Source organism: Gopherus evgoodei, chromosome 11 (assembly GCF_007399415.2).
Source record: "Gopherus evgoodei ecotype Sinaloan lineage chromosome 11, rGopEvg1_v1.p, whole genome shotgun sequence".
Lineage (NCBI taxonomy): Eukaryota > Metazoa > Chordata > Testudines > Testudinidae > Gopherus > Gopherus evgoodei.
The window spans coordinates 2090387-2112786 of NC_044332.1; the positions used below are offsets into that span (position 1 = coordinate 2090387).

General features: G+C 48.1%; 2 protein-coding genes across 7 annotated transcripts in view; one reads left to right on the forward strand and one right to left on the reverse strand.

Moving 5' to 3' along the window:
• The window catches only part of TRAF3IP1 (TRAF3 interacting protein 1), a 143134-nt gene extending 129969 nt beyond the window's left edge, over positions 1-13165 (reverse strand). For both annotated transcript variants that reach the window (XM_030579938.1, XM_030579939.1), the window contains exons 1-3: positions 12994-13165; positions 4947-5015; positions 2457-2618 (exon numbers count right to left, since the gene is read on the reverse strand). In XM_030579938.1, coding sequence (XP_030435798.1) covers positions 2457-2618; positions 4947-5015; positions 12994-13116 — 354 coding nt within the window. In that variant the 5' untranslated portion in view covers positions 13117-13165. The remainder of the gene's footprint in view (positions 1-2456; positions 2619-4946; positions 5016-12993) is intronic.
• The window catches only part of LOC115659582 (anterior gradient protein 3-like), a 33971-nt gene continuing 24526 nt past the window's right edge, over positions 12956-22400 (forward strand). For 2 of the 5 annotated variants that reach the window (XM_030579941.1, XM_030579942.1), the window contains exons 1-2: positions 12998-13014; positions 16538-17337. The gene's annotated coding sequence lies outside the window, so the exon portion shown is untranslated. Of the gene's footprint in view, positions 13015-16537; positions 17338-22400 lie in introns of all 5 variants that reach the window. The other 3 variants (XM_030579943.1, XM_030579945.1, XM_030579944.1) reach the window with 3 other exon arrangements.

The window sequence follows — 22400 nt, forward strand, 5'->3', positions numbered from 1 at the left end:
AAATGGATAAACTACCCTGCGCTAATTGCCAGGATGTTTGGGAGAAGGAGAGTCAAGCCTATTGTTTTCTCAGGCCAAAAGGCTGCTGGAAATGTATAAGAACGCTGGGACACAATCCCTTTTCATCTCAAATCTGCTTTGGGTTACAACAGGGGGAAACGTTAAGACAAAAGGATTGAGATCCCCAGTCACTGACTGGAGCCACCCTGAATATGGACGTTGGACTATAACCTATGGACTATTTCTAAAAGGACTTTTGGCAACTACAGGCTCATCTCTATTATGCATCTGAACCTCAAGAATTGAATTCAAGTCTGTATGTATATTGATCTTTTAACCAAACACTTTCTCTTTTCTTTTTTAATAAATTTTAGCTTAGTTAGTAAGAGTTGGCTATAAGCACGTATTCTGGGTAAGATTTAAGTTATAATTGAACCTGAGTGTGTGGCTGATTCTTTGGGATTGGAAGAACCTTTTCTTTTATATGATGAGATAAGATTTTCAGTAATTATCATCATATGTTTGACAGGTGTGTCTGGATGGAAGCCTGTGGCTGAGTACTTTAAGGGAACTGCATTGTTTGGACTTCTGAGTAACCAGTAAGGTACTACAGAAGCTGTTTTGTGGTGGCTTGGTAAACCTAAGTATTGGAATATCCACCAGCTTTTGGGGTTTGTCTGCCCCCATTTTGTTCACAGTTCACCCTAATTGAGTGACCTCAGCTGGCTCCCACAGGCAGCACCATCACACTCCCATGTTTAAGAAAGATGAATTCAAACTTGAACAGGTGCAGAGAAGAGCTACTAGGATGAGCCGAGGAATGGAAAACCTACCTTACAAGAGGAGACTTAAGGACCTTGGACTTGTTTACCCTAACCAAATGAAGGCTGAGGGGAGATATGATTGCTCTCTATAAATACATCAGAGGGATAAAAACCAGGGAGTGAGAGTAGTTAAGGGACAATTCTGAGATAAGAAAAAATGGATATAAACTGGATGCCAACAAGTTTAGGCTTGAAATTATACAAGATTTCTAACCATCAGAGGGGTGAAGTTCTGGAACAGCCTTCCCAGGGAAACAGTGGGAGGCAAAAAACAATTTGTTTCAAGACTGAGCTTGATACGTTTATGGAGGGGGATGATATGATGAGATTGCCTACAACGGCATGTGGCCCACCCACAACTGCTATTAGCATTTATCTCCTACAGCCATAGACAAAATACTAGATAGGGAGGGCTCTGAGTTACAACAGATAATTCTTTCAGGAGTCTGGTTGGTGGGTCTCACCAACATGCTCAGGGGCTCTAACTGATCACCATATTTGGGGTTGTGAATGAATTTTCTCCCAAGGAAGACTGGCAGAGACCCAGGTTTTCTTCCCCTTCCTCTGCAGAATGGGTCACTGGCTGGTTTGAACTAGATAAATGGTGGATTCTTTGTATTTTTAAGTCTTTAAACCATGATTTGAGGATGTCAGTAATGCAGCCAGAAGTTAAGGGTCCTTTACAGAAGTGAGTGGATGAGGTTCCCTGGCCTGTGCCGTGCAGGAGGTCAGACTAGATCAGGGGTGGCCAAACTTACTGAACTTCCAACCCACGTACAACAATCTTCAGAAGTTTGAGAGCTCAGAAGTGCCTGTTGGGGCTCAGGGCTTCAGCCCCATGGGAGGCACCCACTGGGGCTTGGGGCTTCTGCCCTGCAGGGAAGGGGATCTTGGGGCCTCAGCCCTGTAGGAGGCACCTGTCCCACTCCTGCTGAAGCCCTGAGCCGTTGCACACACACCTCATGGGGCTGAAACCCTGGCAGGTGCCTTCCATGGGGCTGAAACTCTGAGACCTGCCCACCCCACCGGGCAGAAGCCAGAGGCAATGTGGGAGGGGGACACATGGGGTCACAGCCTTCCCCGCCAATTTTTGCCAGGGGTTGCTGGCCTTGCTCGGCCAAATGGTGCTGGCCCCACCCTACATGGTAGCTACTGGAGCCAGCAGCAAACTGGGAGCTGCGCCTTGGATAGAGGCAACAGTCAACAGCTGAGAGCTGCAGGGAGAGCCACTCCAAGGAGGGGAAGAGAGGGGGTGTGCCTGGGGGGTACGACTCAAGCTGTTGGGGGTGGGGGCAACCTTTAAATTGTGTGCCCCCACTCTCAACAAGCACCAGTCATCTCTGGTGGAAGCCCTAGCCCCACCACCCCACTGCAGGGCAGAAGCCCTGAGCTCCCCCCCACGGTCTGGTAGGCGAAGAACAAGGGGTTGTGAGGGGCTCCAGGAGCCTCATTTTAACTGTAAAAGAGCTGGATATGACTCACGGTTTGACCACCCCAGGACTAGATGACCATGATGGTCCTTTCTGGTCTTGAAGTCTATGAATCACATATTGGTTATGTTTAAAAAGAGACACTCACAGGACTGAAAAGGTTAGGAACCATCCATGTAAACCACTGACAGTACGATCATACCTTATTGAGACAGCATTTTCCAATTGCTTGGAGAAACTCATTGGTTCTTTCAGGTTCATGTCCAGCTACAATACGTGCCGGCTTCACTGACAATGGCTCCCCTGTTACCATTATGACAACATCAATAGCCTTCTGGAGAAAGCTGATTTTGGCATCTTTATCCTGGGGGAAAAAATTAATGTTATACATTATTAAAAGTTTATTTAACCTCTGATTTGTAGTATATTTACAGAAACTTTCCTACATTAAATTATCCGTTATTATTACAAAGCATTTTTGTTTTAGAAATAAGCATTTTAATAATGGATAGTTGTTGTAATCCAAAATTAAAATATGACATTCCAATTTTTTTTACATTACAACCACTTTTTATGAGAGAAACAAGGTGTGTGAAGTAATATGTTTTCTAGGACCAACTTCATTTGTTGGAAGAGAGACGCTTTTGAGCTTCACACAGCTCTTCCTCGGGGCTGGAGAAGATGAACACCACCGCTAACAAAGTGGGGCAGATTGTTAAGCATAAAAGGTTCACACATATTGTAGGAGATTTCTTAAAATGAAGAGGGCAGTTTAGCCTGGACACTTTAGTAACCTTCTCCTGACCTGAGGAAGCTCGAAAGCTTGTGCCTTCCACCAACAGAAGTTGGTCCAATAAAACATACTACCTCACCCATTTTGTCTCTTATCCTGGGACCAGCCCAGCTACAGCAACACTGCAAATCATTGTTCATCTCACATACACTCCCTGTCTTTGTTTCTAGTACACACAGTGCAACCTACAGTGAGAGAATCTCTCTCTGACTTCAACTACAGTGCTACCTGACAAACAATGAACGCAAAAATGTGCCTTCTGACACACAATGAACATAAAATTGTGCCTTCTCCCTTAGTTTTCCTTGAGATGCATTTAAATTCGTCATTTAAATGCCTTTAAAATCCAGGTGAGCATTTTTTTTCCAGTCTGTGAAGTACAATATTGAATAGATGAAAGGTTCTCAAATTAGGGGTCATGACCCCTTGGGGTTGCGAGGTGATTCTGGGGGGGGCGTCATGAGCTGTCAGCCTTGAGCCCACATTAAATTTTAATTAACCCCCTTGTTTTTAATTTGGAGGGAGGGGCATGTCTCACTCAGAGACTTTCTGTGTGAAAGGGGTCACCAATACAGAAAGTTTGAGAACCACTGACTCTGTGGGCCTGATTCCCCATTGCCCTGCCCTTAGCGTAGTCAAGTCCACCAGTAGAAAATGAGCATATTATGCTCCTGTGGTAGAATTTTACACCCTCTTTGCACTAATGTAAATGACTGCACAATGTGCAGGGCAAAGGAGAATCAGCCCTTTGTCACTATTGCACCAATGTGGGGCATGATCCTGTTAGTATGTCTTTTGAATACCTAGTCCTGTGGGACTACCCATGCGAGTATAAATTCATAAAGTTACTTAAGTGTGACGGGGGTATTTAATTGCAGAAAGAATAGACTTAGGTAGGTTTTAATTTTTCAGTGAAAAGTTAGCTAAAGCTTAATGCCAGACCCCAAAATTTCTACTGCCATCACAAAATGGATATAAACTGGCCATCAGAAAGTTTAGACTTGAAATTAGATGAAGGTTTCTAACCATCAGAGGAGTGAAGTTCTGGAACAGCCTTCCAAGGGGAGTAGTGGGGGCAAAAGACATATCTGGCTTCAAGATTAAGCTTGATAAGCTTATGGAGGGGATGGTATAATGAGATTGGTCTTTGACTATTAGCGGTAAGTATGCCCAATGGTCTGCGATGGGATGTTAGATGGGGTGGAATCTGAGTTACTGCAGATAATTCTTTCCTGGGTGTCTGGCTGGTGAGTCTTGCCCACATGCTCAGGGTGTAGCTGATCGCCATATTTGGGGTTGGGAAGGAATTTTCCTCCAGGACAGACTGGCAGAGGCCCTGGAGGTTTTTTGCCTTCCTCTACAGTGTGGGGCACGGGTCACCTGCTAGAGGATTCTCTGCACCTTGAGGTATTTAAACCACGATTTGAGAACTTCAATAACTCAGACATAGGTTAGGGGTTTGTTACAGGAGTGGGTGGGTGAGATTCTGTGGCTGGGGTCTGCAGGAGGTCAAACTAGATGATCATCATGGTCCCTTCTGACCTTAAAATCTATGATTCTCTGATTCTCTGTGCAGACACTGAGTTCTATTTTCCTGAGCTACATATTAAACAGATTAATTAAAAAAATATAGATAAGTATCTTTCAAACAATTTTGTTTTGTATCTGTACAGTGCCTGGCACAGTGGACTTTTGATCAGTGACTGGGCACTACCCACAGTACAAACATCACCACAATATTTTTAAAAAAGCAGCATTTGAGACTAGTTCTTGACATTAGCTTTAGAAGAGTGTAGGTTTGTCATAGTAAATAGAATTCAGTGACACATGAATAAGTCACAGTACCTGAAGGCAAGTTATAAAGAATTCCTATATGAAATAAAGAAATTTCATACCCACCTTAACATTATCAGATTTCATCTCAAAATCTGTGTAAAGCCCATTCATAAAACCAGTCACTCTAATTACCTTCAAAGCAAAAGAAACACAGTAAATTACTAAAAAATATTGGAAAGCTTTTGAAAAAAACCTTTTATGAGCTTCCTGCAATCATTTGAAGAGTTACTATTTCATGCTGAATAATTCTGGGAGCAGTTTTAAAGATCTTTCCTATTGCAATGATCACTTCTTTAATGTGTTTCAATAAGCCATTTAAAATCTTGTCAATTATTACACCTCAGCAGTAGAGAAGATTCGTGCATCCATTTTTTTTTTAAATAGGAAATTAAGGTTCATGCACCCACAAGGCTCTATGCTTTAACTACAATCTTGATTTATTCTGTTACTGCCTAACTTGCTGGTGGCTGATTTCTTTATAGACATGCATAGACTATGAGTTCAGAGAATTCCAAATTTTCTGGTGAGTAATCCACTTTTCTTTCAAGAAAAGTAAAAAAGTATAAGCTCTATGAACATCTTCCAGTTTGTAGACGTGCTTACCTCCTTTTATTAAATCTGTCAGAAAATAATATAGTAGACGTTCATTAGTAGCAACATATTGGTGCCTTTTGCTATGTTGCTCCTAAGCAGCTGTTACAGTTATGCAGAGTGCCGACAATTCACAGTAGGGAAATGTTCCCAGAAGAAAGTTGCTCATAAGTAAGGCTACGTTTTAGTCACACGAATTTTTAATAAAAGTCATGGACAGGTCACAGGCAGTAAACAAAAATTCACAGCCACTAACCTGTCCATGACTTGTATTACACAACCCTGACCAAATCTGGTGGGGAGGCAGCCCAGGGGGCGCCGGGGTGCTCAGAGCAGGGGAGGGAAGCTGAAGGGAGCACCATGGATGCTCGGTGGGGAGCAGCACACGGCCCGGGACCCCCTCTGATGCTGGGGTTGGGATGCGGGGCTGGCAGGCTCCCTATCCAGCTCCTTGCAGCTCCCCAGAAGTGGTGACATGTCCTTCCCTCAGCTCCTACCTCCGTGTGCTGCCCACGCCCCAAGCGCTGACTGTGCAGCTCCCCCTGGCTGGGAACTGTGGCCAATGGGAGCTGCGGGAGCAGTGACTGCAGACAGAGGCAACGCGCGGAGCTAGGACCTGAGGGAGGGACATGTTGCCGCTTCTAGGAAATCTCCCAAGGTAAGCGCCACCCAGAGCCCTCACTCCCTCCCCAACCCGATCCCACACACACTCAAAGTTCTGCTGCTCCTGGAAAAGGGATAGGGAGGGGGAAGAGGACCCAAGACTGCCCCAGAAGCAGCTGGTGTGGCTGGTCCAGGGGCTGCCCAAGCTCCTCAGGCAGCCCATGGGCCAGCCGCACAGGCCACAGAATCTGTGACTTCCATGACAAACCCGCAGCCTTAGCAGCGGTTGCTCTTACAAGGTTTGCTGCAAACAAGCATCTCTTGTAGTACTAAAGATCACTGGCACTCTAAAGACCAAAAACACTTTCTACTTGGTATCAACTTTCATCGGCAGCTGTTACTATTAAAGGAACTGGCACATAAGAACATAAGAACAGCCGTACCAGGTCAGACCAAAGGTCCATCTAGCCCAGTATCTGTCTACCGAGAGTGGCCAATGCCAGGTGCCCCAGAGGGAGTGAAGCTAACAGGCAGTGATCAAGTGATCTCTCTCCTGCCATCCATCTCCATCCTCTGATGAATAGAGGCTTGGGACACCATTCTTTACCCTTCCTGCCTAATAGCCATTTATGGACTTAGCCACCATGAATTTATCCAGTTCCCTTTTAAACATTGTTATAGTCCCAGCCTTCACAACCTCCTCAGGTAAGGAGTTCCACAAGTTGACTGTGCGCTGCATGAAGAAGAACATCCTTTTATTTGTTTAAAACCTGCTGCCTATTAATTTCATTTGGTGACCCCTAGTTCTTGTATTATGGGAATAAGTAAATAACTTTTCCTTATCCACTTTCTCCACATCACTCATGATTTTATATACCTCTATCATATCCCCCTTAGTCTCCTCTTTTCCAAGCTAAAGAGTCCTAGCCTCTTTAATCTTTCCTCATATGGGACCCTCTCCAAACCCCTAATCATTTTAGTTGCCCTTTTCTGAACCTTTTCTAGTGCTAGAATATCTTTTTTGAGGTGAGGAGACCACATCTGTACACAGTATTTGAGATGTGGGCGTACCATGGATTTATATAATGGCAATAATATATTCTCAATCTTATTCTCTATCCCCTTTTTAATGATTCCTAACATCCTGTTTGCTTTTTTGACCGCCTCTGCGCACTGCGTGGACATCTTCAGAGAACTATCCACGAAGACGCCAAGATCTTTTTCCTGATTAGCTGTGGCTAAATTAGCCCCCATCATATTGTATGTATAGTTGGGGTTATTTTTTCCAATGTGCATTACTTTACATTTATTCACATTAAATTTCTTTTGCCATTTTGTTGCCCAATCCCTTAGTTTTGTGAGATCTTTTTAAAGTTCTTCACAATCTGCTTTGGTCTTAACTATCTTGAGTAGTTTAGTATCATCTGCAAACTTTGCCACCTCACTGTTTACCCCTTTCTCCAGATCATTTATGAATAAATTGAATAGAATTGGTCCTAGGCCTGACCCTTGGGGAACACCATTAGTTACCCCTCTCCATTCTGAGAATTTACCATTAATTCCTACCCTTTGTTCCCTGTCTTTTAACCAGTTCTCAATCCATAAAAGGACCTTCCCTTTTATCCCATGACAGCTTAATTTAAGTAAGCGCCTTTGGTGAGGGACCTTGTCAAAGGCTTTCTGGAAATCTAAGTACACTATGTCCACTGGATCCCCCTTGTCCACGTTTGCTGACCCCTTCAAAGAACTCTAATAGATTAGTAAGACACGATTTCCCTTTACAGAAACCATGTTGACTATTGCTCAACAGTTTATGTTTTTCTATGTGTCTGACAATTTAATTCTTAACTATTGTTTCGACTAATTTGCCCAGTACTGACGTTAGACATACCGGTCTGTAATTGCCGGGATCACCTCTAGAGCCCTTTTTAAATATTGGCATTACATTAGCTAACTTCCAGTCATTGGGTACCGAGGCCGATTTAAAGGACAGGTTACAAACCTTAGTTAATATTTCTGCAACTTCACATTTGAGTTCTTTCAGAACTCTTGGATGAATGCCATCTGGTCCCGGAGACTTGTTAATGTTAAGTTTATCAATTAATTCCAAAACCTCCTCTAGTGACACTTCAATCTGTGACAGTTCCTCAATTTGTCACCTACAAAAGCCGGCTCAGGTTTGGGAATCTCCCTAACATCCTCAGCCATGAAGACTGAAGCAAAGAATCCATTTAGTTTCTTCGCAATGACTTTATTGTCTTTAAGTGCTTCTTTTGTATCTCAATCGTCAAGGGGCCCCACTGGTTGTTTAGCAGGCTTCCTGCTTCTGATGTACTTAAACAATTTGTTATTACTTTTGGAGTTTTTGGCTAGCCGTTCTTCAAACTCCTCTTTGGCTTTTCTTATTACAGTCTTGCACTGAAGCTGGCAGTGTTTGTGTTCCTTTCTATTTGTCTCACTAGGATTTGACTTCCACTTTTTAAAGGAAGTCTTTTTATCTCTCACTGCTTCTTTTACAAGGTTGTTAAGCCAAGGTGGCTCTTTTTTTAGTTCTTTTACTGTGTTTCTTAATTTGGGGTATACATTGAAGTTGGGCCTCTATTATGGTGTCTTTAAAAAGGGCCCATGCAACTTGCAGGGATTTCACTTTAGTCACTGTACCTTTTAACTTTTGTTTAACTAACCCCCTCATTTTTGTATAGTTCCCTCTTTTGAAATTAAATGCCACAGTGTTGGGCTGTTGAGGTGTTCTTCCCCCAACAGGGATGTTGAATGCTATTGTATTATGGTCACTATTTCCAAGCGGTCCTGCTATAGTTACCTCTTGGACCAGCTCCTGTGCTCTACTCAGGATTAAATCTAGAGCTGCCTCTCCCCTTGTGGGTTCCCGTACCAGCTGCTCCATGAAGCAGTCATTTAAAGTATCGAGAAATTTTATCTCTGCATTTCGTCCTGAAGTGAAATGTTCCCAGTCAATATGGGGATAATTGAAATCCCCCACTATTATTGGGTTCTTAATTTTGATAGCCTCTCTGATTTCCCTCAACATTTCATCATCACTACTACTGTCCTGGTCAGGTGGCTGATAAACAGATCCCTAAGGTTATATTTTTATTAGAGCATGAAATTTCTATCCATAGTGATTCTACAGAACATGTGGATTCGCTTAAGATTTTTACTTCATTTGAATCTACATTTTCTTTAACATATAGTGCCACTCCTCCCCCTGCACGACCTGTTCTGTCCTTCCGATATATTTTGTACCTCGGAATGATTGTGTCCCACTGATTGCTCTCAGTCCACTAGGTTTCTGTGACGCCTGTTGTATCAATAGCCTCCTTTATCACAAGGCACTCTAGTTCACCCATCTTATTATATAGACTTCTAGCATTTGTGTACAAGCACTTTAAAAACTTGTCCCTGTTTATTTGTCTGCCCTTTTCTGATGTGCCAGATTCTTTTTTATATGACTGTTTATCATCTGATCCAGCCCTTACATTATCCTCTTCTGTCCTCTGTTCCTGACTATAACCTGGAGATTCCCTATCATCAGACTCTCCCCTAAGAGAAGTCTGTGTCTGATCCACATGCTCTTCTGCAGCAGTCAGCTTTCCCCCCTCTCCTAGTTTAAAAACTGCTCTCCAACCTTTTTAATGTTTAGTGCCAGCAGTCTGATTTCACTTTGGTTTAGGTGGAGCCCATCTCTCCTGTATAGGCTCATGAAATTGCAAGCCCATTAGCAAGAATTTTTAACGAATCAGTAAACTCAGGGGTTGTACCGCACAACTGGAGAATTGCTAACATAGTTCCTATTTTTAAGAAAGGGAAAAAAAAAGTGATCCAAGTAACTATAGGCCTGTTAGTTTGACATTTGTAGCATGCAAGGTCTTGGAAAAAATTCTGAAAGAGAAAGTAGTTAAGGACATTGAGGTCAATGGTAATTCGGACAAAATACAACATGGTTTTACAAAAGGTAGATCGTGCCAAACCAACCTGATCTCCTTCTTTGAGAAGGTAACAGATTTTTTAGACAATGGAAATGCGGTGGATCTAATTCACCTCGATTTCAGTAAGACATTTGATATGGTTCCATATGGGGAGTTATCAGCTAAATCGGAAAAGATGAAAATTGAAAGGTGGATAAGGAACTGGTTAGGGGGAGACTACAACGGGTCATACTGAAGGGTGAACTGTCAGGAGGTTATTAGTAGAGTTCCTCAGGGATTGGTTTTGGGACCAATCTTTTTATTACTGACCTTGGCACAAAAAGTGGGAATGTGCTAATAAAGTTTGCAGATGCCAAGCTGGGAGGTATTGCTAAAACAGAGGAGGACTGGGATGTCATACAGGAAGATCTGGATGACCTTGTAAACTGGAGTAACAGTAATAGGATGAAATTTAACAGTGAAAAGTGCAAGGTCATACATTTAGGGATTAATAATAAGAATTTTGGTTATACATTGAGGACACATCAGTTGGAAGTAACAGAGGAGGAGGACAAGGACAAGGACCTCAGAGTATTGGTTGATCACAGGATGCCAGTGTGATATGGCCGTTAAAGAAGTTGATGCATCAGGCGAGGTATTTCCAGTAAAGATAAGGAGGTGTTAGTATCGTTATACAAAGCACTGGTGAGACCTCATCTGGAATACTGTGTGCACTTCTGGTCTCTCATGGAGCCCCTCACAACCCCCCCTTCTTCAAGGATGAATTCAAACTGAAACAGGTACAGAGAAGGGCTACTAGGATGATCCGACGAATGGAAAACCTGTCATATGAAAGGAGACAAAGAACTTGGCTGTTTAGCCTAACCAAAAGAAGGCTGAGGGGAGATATGACTGCTCTTTATAAATATATCAGAGGGATAAATATCAGGGAGGGAGAGGAATTATTTAAGCTTAATACCAATGTGGACACAAGAACAAATGGATATAAACTGGACACTAGGAAATTTAGACTTGAAATTAGAGGAAGGTTTCTAATCATTAGAGGAGTGAAGTTCTGGAACAGTCTTCCAAGGGGAGTAAGGGGGGCAAAAGATATATCTGGCTTCAAGACTAAGCTTAATAAGTTTATGGAGGGGATGGTATGATGGGATAGCCTAATTTTGGCAATTAATTCATCCTTGATTATTAGCAGGTAAATATGCCCAGTTGTCTGTAATGGGATGTTGGATGGGATGGGATCTGAATTACTACAGAGAATTCTTTCCTGGGGGCTGCCTAGTGAGTCTTGCCCACACGCTCAGGGTTTAACTGATCACCATATTTGGGGTCGGGAAAGAATTTTCCTCCAGGGCAGATTGGCAGAGGCCCTGGAGGTTTTTCGTCTTCCTCTGTAGCATGGGGCACGAGTGACTTGCTGGAGGATTCTCTGCACCCTGAGGTCTTTAAACCAAGATTTGAGGACTTCTATAACTCAGACATAGGTCAGGAAGTTGCTACAAGAGTGGGTGGGTGAGACTCTGTGGCCTGTATTGTGCAGGAGGTCAGACTAGATAGTCCCTGCTGACCTTAACGTCTATGAGTCTAATAAGTTTGATAAAGATGGGCAAAAACTCTTGCCCTCACACATGAGAAAAGGGAGGCAAAGGCATGGCACAGATACTGACTGCAAGGACGGAAGGGGTTTCTCCTTGCTGTAACAACTCCCCGCCCATGCAGCAGGCAGACAGCTACAATTCTTCTGTCAACCTAGTTGTGTCCACAGCAGGGGTTAGGCCGCCCTAACCACACTGCACAGGGTGTGAAATAGATCACAGCCCTGAGCGATGTAGCCAGACTGCCCTAAGTTTTAGGCGTCTGAGGCCATGTCTACATCTAAAATTTTGCAGCGCTGGTTGTTACAGCTGTATTAGTACAGCTGTATAGGGCCAGCGCTGCAGAGTGGCCACACTTACAGCAACCAGCGCTGCAAGTGGTGTTAGATGTGGCCACACTGCAGCGCTGTTGGGTGGCTTCAAGGGGGGTTCGGGGAACGCGAGAGCAAACCGGGAAAGGAGACCAGCTTCGCTGCGGTTTGCTCTCGCGTTCCCCGAATCACCTTGCAAACCGCAGGGAAGGAGACCTGCTTGCTCGGGGGTTCGGGGAACGCGAGAGCAAACCGGGAAAGGAGACCAGCTTCGCCGCGGTTTGCTCTCACGTTCCCCGAACCACCCTGCAAACCGCAGGGAAGGAGACCTGCTTGTTCGGGGTTCGGGGAACGTGAGAGCAAGCTGGGGAAGGAGACCAGTTTGATTACCAGAGGCTTCCTCAGGTATGCTGGGATACCTGCTTATTCCACGGAGGTCAAGAAAAGCGCTGGTAAGTGTCTATACTTGATTACCAGCGCTGGATCACCAGCGCTGGATCCTCTACACCCGAGACAAAACGGGAGTACGGCCAGCGCTGCAAACAGGGAGTTGCAGCGCTGGTGGTGCCCTGCAGATGTGTACACCTCCTAAGTTGCAGCGCTGTAACTCCCTCACCAGCGCTGCAACTTTCTGATGTAGACAAGCCCTGAGACTAGGCCTAGGTGAGTGGCCAATGGCCACATTGCCGGCCAGCGGATGTACCGGAACTGAACCCAGGTCTCCGACACGGAGCAGCCCGTGCTCCGGCCCCCAGGTTAAGGAGCCCCCCCCCCCCGCAGTTGTAGGGCTCTCCACGCTCCCCAGGGGGCGGGGCTCCAGTTACACGCCCTCCCTTGGCCTCAGCAGCCTGGAGCCAGACTCCCGAGCCAGCCCCTTGCAGCGCTGTGCCGGGGAGGGGGCAGCTCCGACCCGCCGCCGTGCCCGGAGCCTGCCCCATGGCCGGGCGCCCGCGGCCCTGCGCAGGGCTGAGGAGGCAGGTGGGGGGCAGGGCACAGCCGGGGAGCGCCTCCCCGCCGCGCGGCGCCCAGCAAGGGGCTGACGCGGAGCCCGGCGCCGCCGCCTCACCTCGCCGATCAGGTCGTGCAGGTAGCGGAACGGGGGCTTGCCGAGCAGCCGGTCGGTGAGGGGCGGTTTGCGAATCACCCGCCCCAGCGACTCCTGCGTGCGCCGCACCACGGCCCCGTTCATGGCGGCCCCGCAGCACCGGCCGGGCCGGCTCGGGCTCCCACCCCTCCCGGCATGCCCCGCGCCGCCCCCGACTGCGCAGGCGCAGCTCCCGAGACAGCGGTTACTACCCACATCGCGGCCCTAGCAACAGGCCGGAACAATCCTGTTTGGGCCCCGCCCCCACAGCCCCACCCCCCCGCTCTTAGAGCGGCCCCGCCCCTGCGCTCCGGGGGCCGGACCAGGCCCGATCCGGGCACCAGTGGGGTCAAAGGGGGGGGACAGAGGGGCACGGGTGGGGCGATAGGGCACCCCGGGGCAGGACGGTGCCGTGAGGGTGTGGGGATACCAAGAGGGGGGGAGTAGAGGGGCATGGGTGGGGCAATAGGGCACCCCGGGGCAGGACGGTGCTGTAAGGGTGTGGGGATACGAAGGGGGGGGGACAGAGGGGCATGGGTGGGACGATAGGGCACCACGGGGCAGGACGGTGCTGTAAGGGTGTGGGGATACGAAGGGGGGGGGACAGAGGGGCATGGGTGGGACGATAGGGCACCCCGGGGCAGGACGGTGCCGTGAGGGTGGGGGGATACAAAGGGGGGGAAAAGAGGGGCATGGGTGGGATGATAGGGCACCCCGGGGCAGGACGGTGCTGTAAGGGTGTGGGGATACGAAGGGGGGGGGACAGAGGGGCATGGGTGGGACGATAGGGCACCACGGGGCAGGACGGTGCCGTGAGGGTGTGGGGATACAAAGGGGGGGGGAACAGAGGGGCATGGGTGGGGCGATAGGGCACCCCGGGGCAGGACGGTGCCGTGAGGGTGGGGGGATACAAAGGGGGGGAAAAGAGGGGCATGGGTGGGATGATAGGGCACCCCGGGGCAGGACGGTGCTGTAAGGGTGTGGGGATACAAAGGGGGGGGACAGAGGGGCATGGGTGGGGCGATAGGGCACCCCGGGGCAGGACGGTGCTGTAAGGGTGTGGGGATACAAAGGGGGGGGACAGAGGGGCATGGGTGGGGCGATAGGGCACCCCGGGGCAGGACGGTGCTGTAAGGGTGTGGGGATACAAAGGGGGGGGAACAGAGGGGCATGGGTGGGATGATAGGGCACCCCCGGGCAGGACGGTGCCGTGAGGGTGTGGGGATACAAAGGGGGGGAACAGAGGGGCATCGGTGGGACGATAGGGCACCCTGGGGCAGCACGGTGCCGTGAGGGTGTGGGGATACAAAGCGGGGGAACAGAGGGGCATCGGTGGGACGATAGGGCACCCCGGGGCAGGACGGTGCTGTAAGGGTGTGGGGATACAAAGGGGGGGGACAGAGGGGCATGGGTGGGGCGATAGGGCACCCCGGGGCAGGACGGTGCTGTAAGGGTGTGGGGATACAAAGGGGGGGGAACAAAGGGGCATCGGTGGGACGATAGGGCACCCCGGGGCAGGACGGTGCTGTAAGGGTGTGGGGATACAAAGGGGGGGAACAAAGGGACATCGGTGGGACGATAGGGCACCCCGGGGCAGGACGGTGCTGTAAGGGTGTGGGGATAGAAAGGGGGGGGAACAAAGGGGCATCGGTGGGACGATAGGGCACCCCGGGGGCAGGATGGTGCCGTGAGGGTGTGGGGATACAAAGGGGGGGATGTGACAATAGGGTTGCCAGCATTCTAATCGCACAAAACGGACATCTTAGCCCCTACCCCTTCTGAGGCTCCAGCCCTGCCCACTACGCTCCCCTTCCGTCATGGCTCGCTGTCTCCCACCCTCACCCACTTTCACTGTTCTGGGCCAGGGCTTGGGGTGCAGGAAGGGGATAAGGGCACTAACTGGCTCTGGGGTGGGGCTAGAAATAAGGGGTTCAGGGTGCAGGAAGGGGCTGCAGGCTGGGGGTGAGGGTTCCAGCTGGGGCTGCAGGCTCTGGAGTGGGGCTGGGGATGAGGGGTTTGGGGTGCAGGAGGGGGTCTAGGCTGGGGAGGTGGGGCCAAGGGATTCAGATTGCAAGATCGGGCTGTGGGTTGGGGCAGGGGGTTGGGGTACAAGATCAGGTGAGGGCTCTGGGATGGGGCTAGGGATGAGGGGTTCAGGTTGTGTGAGGAGCCTCTGGGCTAGGACAAGGGTACAGGCTCTGGGCTAGCAGTGCAGGCTCTGGGGTGGTGCTGGGGCTGAGGGGCTTGGGGTGCAGGAGCGGGTCTGGGTTTGTGGGGGCTCAGGGCTGGGGGTTAGGGCACGGACTTACCTTGGGCATCTCCCAGCCAGCGGCGGGCTATGGCAGGCTGCTGGCCTGTCCTGGCACCATGCTACTTGCGTCCTGGAAACAGCCAGCAGGTCCAGGTCCTAGGCGGGGGAGCCAGGAGGCTCCATGCACAACTCTCGCCCAGAGGCTCCGCTTCCTCCCCTAGCTCCTGTTGGCCAGTTCCTGGCCAGTGGAAGTGCGGAGCCGGTGATCCGGGCAGGGGCAGCGTGTGGAGGCCCTTCTCCCGCCCCGCCCTCAGCTTGGAGCCAGACCTGTGTGAAACCACAGTGCAGTTTTCCTCACCCATAAGCCCCAAAGACCAGCAGAGCATCCCCCCCCACACACACACACGCTTGATCTCACCACAGTGGTACAGACACTAAGGTGCCTGTGGGCCCAGCCCTTGCCTGCTGTGCCACCCCTATACAAGGGACTCCCCCAAGCCCTCTCTCCCTGAGGACCCAAGCTGGTCTGGCTCCCATTCCAGCAGGCCTCTCCATGGTTCCCTGCAGTTCCCACTAGGCTGGTGACTTAAGGAGAGGCTGGGAGCCCTGTGGTCTGTGTGGATCCCGTGTGACAGAGACTGGTAAAGTCTTGGAATTTCCCATTCTGGGAAAGTGTGATCCCAGCACATATGGCTTCCCAGAGACTGACCCCAAACCCTGGCTCAAACTCCCAGAGATGGCAAGGAGACACAAAGCCCAGCAACTTCTGTTGCAGGAAGATCTACACTCTTCAAAAGTCTTTGGCACAATCCCTGAGCCCATCTGCACTCTCCCCATAGGAGCCAGAAAAAAGCCCTAAAGGGAAAGAAAAACACCAAAATCCCAGCACTGTCATGAAGTCAGGTGTGAACATCCCACCATGCACCACACCATTCGCTCTGGCTGTGCAGGGGTTACACCTGCCCCATTGCTACTCTCATTACAGCCCTTCCATCGGGCAAGTACTCTATGATTCCCCACTGCCAGTTCAGGCACTCCCCACTGCAGCTGTCACGTGTGTCCTGAAGGAAGATCTGGTCCTTTTTACTCACACTGCCACTAATGTTTGGAATTAAAATTTTGATATGCCTATGGTTTCTTGTGGTGCATTATGATGGTGTACACCTTTATCAGCCCAACCTCCCAGCTCAACTGCTCTGCTAAAGAACATCCTTGAGCAACAATTAAGTAGGAATTGTTACAGGTTCACTTATCCCTCTCAACTTTCCTTTCCAGAACTACCGTATTCCCTCAGACATACTTAAATTCAAGTGCTGCAGGGTAATGGAAAGGCTGAGTGAGAATGTGACTGAACAGGACTCTCAGAATCTGCTTCAGGAGCAAAAATAGGAGCTGGAAGGACGACAAATTCACATTAGTTCAAGCAAGGGAGGGTGCCAAGCAGCAGGAGAGTTTGCTGCTGAGCTCATGAGAGCAGGTACTTCAGCACAAAGAGCTTGGAGGGAAGTAGTTTGTCTCTTTTTTCTCAGTTTGAAACAATCTGAAACTGATGAGATTCCCAGACCAACTGTGTGCCTCAGAGGACCTCAGGCGCCTGGGAAGAGTAGGAGGTGCTGACAGTTTCCTACATCCAAGGAGTTTGGAAGGAGTCTCACAGGAATCCAGAAGAGTGGGAAGAAGAAACTAGGGAGGAGGAACTGTGTTTATTTTGGAACTGTCTGGGTTATTTGGACTTCTGCCACTAGCTCTCCATGGAGTGTTTGCAATGCCTGAGAAGGACTGGAAGGAAGAGTCTTCAGGGGTTCTGTTAAATGTGAACTTTAGTGTTTATTTGGATGGCGAGGTGGTACCCTGAGAAAGAGTGGGTTGGTTTAGCTGGAGAGTCTGAGGCTAGCAAGCCACAAAGACGGTGTAAATCCCTTTGGACCCAAAGAGAAACACTTGGAATTGAAGGCCATGTCCTGGAGCAATGAAGCAGAGAATGCTTGAGGCTTGGACTTGGTCTCTATTTCCACAAAGGTCCATGGCTAGAACTGCTGCTGGTTGGGAACTCCATTCAATCCCACTATATTAAGGTGGGAACTTGTGATGTGGTGTTAGAGGTGGGATCTGTGAAAAGGGGAGAAATATGAAGGCTGAGGAGCTCTTATCAGTGGGGTAGAGAGCTGAGCAAAGTATTTCCATTCGATTTCTGGGAGCACCCCAATGAAGAGAAGAGACATTTTCTGGAAGCAGAAAATGTGGAAATAGAACACAAGAATTGGGGGAGTGGTAAATAATGAAGAGGACAGGTCACTGATCCAGGGTGATCTGGATTGTTTGCTAAGCAGGGCATAAGCAGACACATATGCAGTTTAATATGGCTAAATAGATAGGTCTAGGAACAAAGAATGTAGGCCAGAAGGGTGGAGGCCTCTATCCTGGGAAGTAGTGACTCTAGAAAAGATGTGGGGGTCATGGTGGATAATCAACTGAGGATGAGCTCCCAGTGCAACACTGTTCCCCAGACACTAACAGTGGAGCATTGTGTTTACAGTGTATATTGAAAACCCGAAAACAAGCAGCTTACAGCTGTACACAGTGCACTGGGGTTTCAGAAAACTCTACAGTGTGGAATTTTTAAAAAGCTTACATTAAAAATCATTTGCCTTTGAAACAACCACACAATGACAGGCAAGTCAAAATCAAGAGACGTAACCAGAAAACTTAGAACTAGGAAAGAATTGCCATGTGCTAGGGAACAGGCTTTCTTGGAATATTCTTTTGAAATTTCCACCCCTTATATTCAATATTTTAAAAATAATTATTAGTCCTCAAGGGCCAAAATCTTCCCATAGAACATGGATGCACACAACTATTTTAAAGAAGCCTTACTGAGGGTGCAGGAACAAATCATCCCAATGTGCAGAAAGAATAGTAAATATGGCAAGCAACCAGCTTGGCTTAACAGAGAGGTCTTCGGTGAGCTTAAACACAAAAAGGAAGCTTACAAGAGTGGAAACTTGGGCAGATGACTAGGGAGGATAAAAATATTGCTCGAGCATGCAGGGGTGTAATCAGAAAGGCCAAAGCCCAACTGGAGTTGCAGCTAGCAAGGGATGTGAAAGGTAACAAGAAGGGTTTCTACAGGTAGAAGAAGGTAAGGGAAAGTCTGGGACCCTTACTGAATGTGGGAGGCAGCCTAGTGACAGACGATGTGGAAAAAGCTGAAGTACTCAATATTTTTTTTGCCTCGGTCTTCACAGACGATATCAGCTCCCAGACTGCTACACTGGGCAGCACAGTATGGGGAGGAGGTGAGCAGCCCTCAGTGGGGAAAGAGCAGGTTGAGGACTATTTAGAAAAGCTGGATGTGCACAAGAAGTCCCTGGGGCTGGATGCAATGCATCCAAGGGTGCTGAGGGAGTTGGCTGATTTGATTGCAGAGCCATTGGCCATTATCTTTGAAAACTCATGACAATCGGGGGAGATCCCAGACAACTGTAAAAAGGAAAATATAGTGCCCATCTTTTAAAAAGGGAAGAAGGAGAATCTGGGGAACTACACCTCAATCCCCAGAAAAATCATGGAGCAGGTGATCAAGGAATCCATTTTGAAGCACTTGAAGGACAGGGAGGTGATCAGGAACAGTCAGCATGGATTCACCAAAGGCAAGTCATGCCTGACCAACCTGATTGCCTTCTATGATGAGATAATTGGCTCTGCGGAAATGGGAAAAGCAGTGGATGTGATATACCTTGACTTTAGCAAAGCTTTTGGTATGGTCTCCCACAGTATTCTTGCCAGCAAGTTAAAGAAGTATGGATTGGATGAATAAACTATAAGGTAGATAGAAAGCTGGCTAGATTGTCAGGCTCAATGGATAGTGATCAACGGCTTGATGTCTAGTTGGCAGCCAGTATCAAGCGGAGTACCCCAGGGGTCGATCCTGGGGCCTGTTTTGTTCAACATCTTCATTAATGATCTGGATGATGGGATGGATTGCATCCTCAGCAAGTTCGCAGATGACACTAAGATCAGGGGAGAGGTAGATACGCTGGAGGGTAGGTATAGCGTCCAGAGTGACCTAGACAAATTGGAGGATTTGGCTGAAAGAAATCTGATGAGGCTCAACAAGTACAAGAGCAGAATTCTGCACTTAGGATGGAAGAATCTCGTGCTACAGGCTGGGGGCCGACTGGCTAAGTGGCAGAAAAGGACCTGGGGATTACTATGGACAAGAAGCCGGATATGAGTCAACAGTGTGCCCTTGTTGCCAAGAAGGCCAGCAGTATATTGGGCTGCATTAGTAGGAGCATTGCCAGCAGATCGAGGGAAGCGATTATTCACTAGTTAGGCCACATCTGGAGTATTGCGTCCCCCATTACAGAAAAGATGTGGACAAATTGGAGAGAGTCCAGCAGAGGGCAACAAAATTGGTTAGGGGGCTGGGGCACACAAGGAGAGGCTGAAGGAACTGGATTTATGTAATCTGCAGAAGAGAAGAGTGGGAGGGGGAGTTGATAGCAGCCTTCAGCTACGCGAAGCCGGGTTCCAAAGAGGATGGAGCTCGGCTGTTCTCAGTGGTGACAGATGACAGAACAAGGAGTAATGGTCTCAAATTGCAGTGCGGGAGGTTTAGGTTGGATATTAGGAAAAACTATTTCACTATGAGGGTGGTGAAGCACTGGAATGGGTTACCTAGGGAGGCGGTGGAATCTTCTTCCTTAAAGGTTTTTAAGGCCCAGCTTGACAAAGCTCTGGCTGGGATGATTTAGTTGGAATTGCTCCTGAGGTCTCTTCCAACCCTAATCTTCTATGATTCTATGAACTGCTACTCAGTGTGGAATTTGGACTTTAGTCAGTTATTTTAAACAACATATATTGTGGCTCTGCGCACACACAATGTATTTGTTTAGCAGATCCTGCCCGTGGCTTTGCTTTATCAAACTTTCAGTCATTGAGAGGCCAGACCCTAAATGCTTATTTTTGTTTAAGCTTTTAATTTCAAAGACAGTTTAATGTTTCCAGGGAGAAAACATTCTATATTTCCAGTCTTCTCTACCAGTTAATTAAGGCTGCTTTTCTCCACTTCCCCTAGTCTTGAAAGCCCAGCCTGAGCCATAGTGTCCACACTGTTATTGTTAGTGTGCTAGCTCGAGCCCCGCTGGCTTGAATCTGTGTACCTGGATTTGGAGGTTCGCACCCAACTGCAGTGTAGAAATAGCCATAAATACTAGTGCCTGTTCTGCTCCAATTTGAGCACCTCAAATGAAGTGCTCAGCAGCCTGGATGAAAACAATAAGCTGTCAAAGGGCCAAGCACATTTGAAAATCTAGCCCATGTGGATTAGGATAAAACACATTGCAGCAAGACAGCTAGAAAGAATAAGTGATTTAGTTGTAAGCATTTCACTGAATGGATGCTACAAGCAGTTGTAAGTACAGTTTAAAACTAGCTTTTGTATTTAAAGAAGGGCCCAGATTCAATGGAGCTGCATACAACAGCTGAGGATCTGGCCCACAATGCTTAATTAGCATCATCAGAAGTGACCTTCCATATCTATCATGAGACCTATACGGGACTTAGAGATTTATCCACGCTGCTTTGTTGCTATTTTGTTTATTTTTTGGCTACTGGCAGTTCATGTAGGATTTCAGGTCCACAATAGCCCCATTTCTCAGCTGCTGCACCCAGCAATGATCTGGCTAGTGAAACGTGCCCCAGAACCACAACTGCTTCTTTCCACTTGTAGGCAAAGCTGATTTTTCCCTCCTCTTCTCCCTCAAGCGTGATAAAAAAAAAAAGCTATTGTCTCTGTTTTGCTCTAGGTGGAAACCAAGAAAGAGATTGAGGTGCCAGTATGGGTTGTTTTTCAGATATGAAAACTCCTAATTAGTCACCCTGCAAACATACCTTAAAATACTGTGGTAGCAAATACACTGTGTTCAGAGATAATGCTTAGAAGTGTACAGCTATTCGGTTTCCAGGATAAACACTTCCTGTTCCTTTTTATCACTTACATTCAATTTCTGTACCAAACATTTAAAAGCATTTCATTTCTCTTTTATGTTTATCTGCTCAAGCTATTGATTAGAGGGACCGGTCTGATCTCTAGTACAAATCTGGCTGGCTTATCTGTGTTTGGTTGCTCTGAATAAGACCCAAACTACGATAACCGGCCTTCATACTGTAAAACGTATACACCATTGAATGTTAATAGAAAATCTTGTTTGTTTTATTCTATTGAATCAAATAAAATGGACTTTGTAACTAATGGGTATAGATGAAACAAACCTGTTTGCACAAGCAGGAGAAGTGGTTCCCAATGTGTCTAGTGAAGGAACATGTTACAACAAGCCTCCAGCTATTGCCATTCTCTGAATCCGTTCTCTCTCCATTGAGAGACAAGGTGGGCAAGGTAATATCTTTTATTGTACCAACTTCTCTTGGTGGAAGAGACAAGCTTTTGAGTTTAGACAGAGCTCTTCATCAGTTCTGGGAAATGTACTCAGAGTGACACAGCTACAGGGCCGGTGCAACCATTTAGGCAACCTAGGCAGTCGCTAGAATTTGGGGGGCGGCATTTTCTTCGGCAGTGATCGCGGCGGCTGGATTTTCGGCCACCCCAGTCACCGTCAGCATTTAGGCAGAGGGAGCTGGAGCAAGGGAGCACGGGGAGGTTTGCCTGCAGCAAGTAAGGGGAGGGAGGCGGCACGCAGGGGAACTCCCTGCCCCAGCAAACCCTTGCTCCGCCTCCTCCCCGAGCATGCTGTCGCTGCTTCACTTCTCCTGCCTCCCAGGCTTGTGGCACCAATCAGCTTAGGTGCCGCAAGCCTAGGAGGTGGGAGAAGTGAAGCAGCCACGGCGTGCTCGAGGAGGAGGCGGGGCAGGGGTGAGCTGGGGCGGGGGGTGCCTCAGGGCGGAGGGTGGGGGATGGGGAGCTGTCGCGGGGGGGTACCTCAGGGTGAGGGGCTCAGGCACGGAGAAGGGTGCAAGGTGGAAATTTCGCCTAGGGTGCGAAACATCCTTGCACTGGCCCTGCACAGCTAAATACAAGGTAGAAAAGATTGTTAAGCATAAGGAGTTAACACATTGCAAGAGACCATTCAAGCTGACCTAGGCAGTTAATGCCTCTGCAGTCACAGGACGAAGGAGG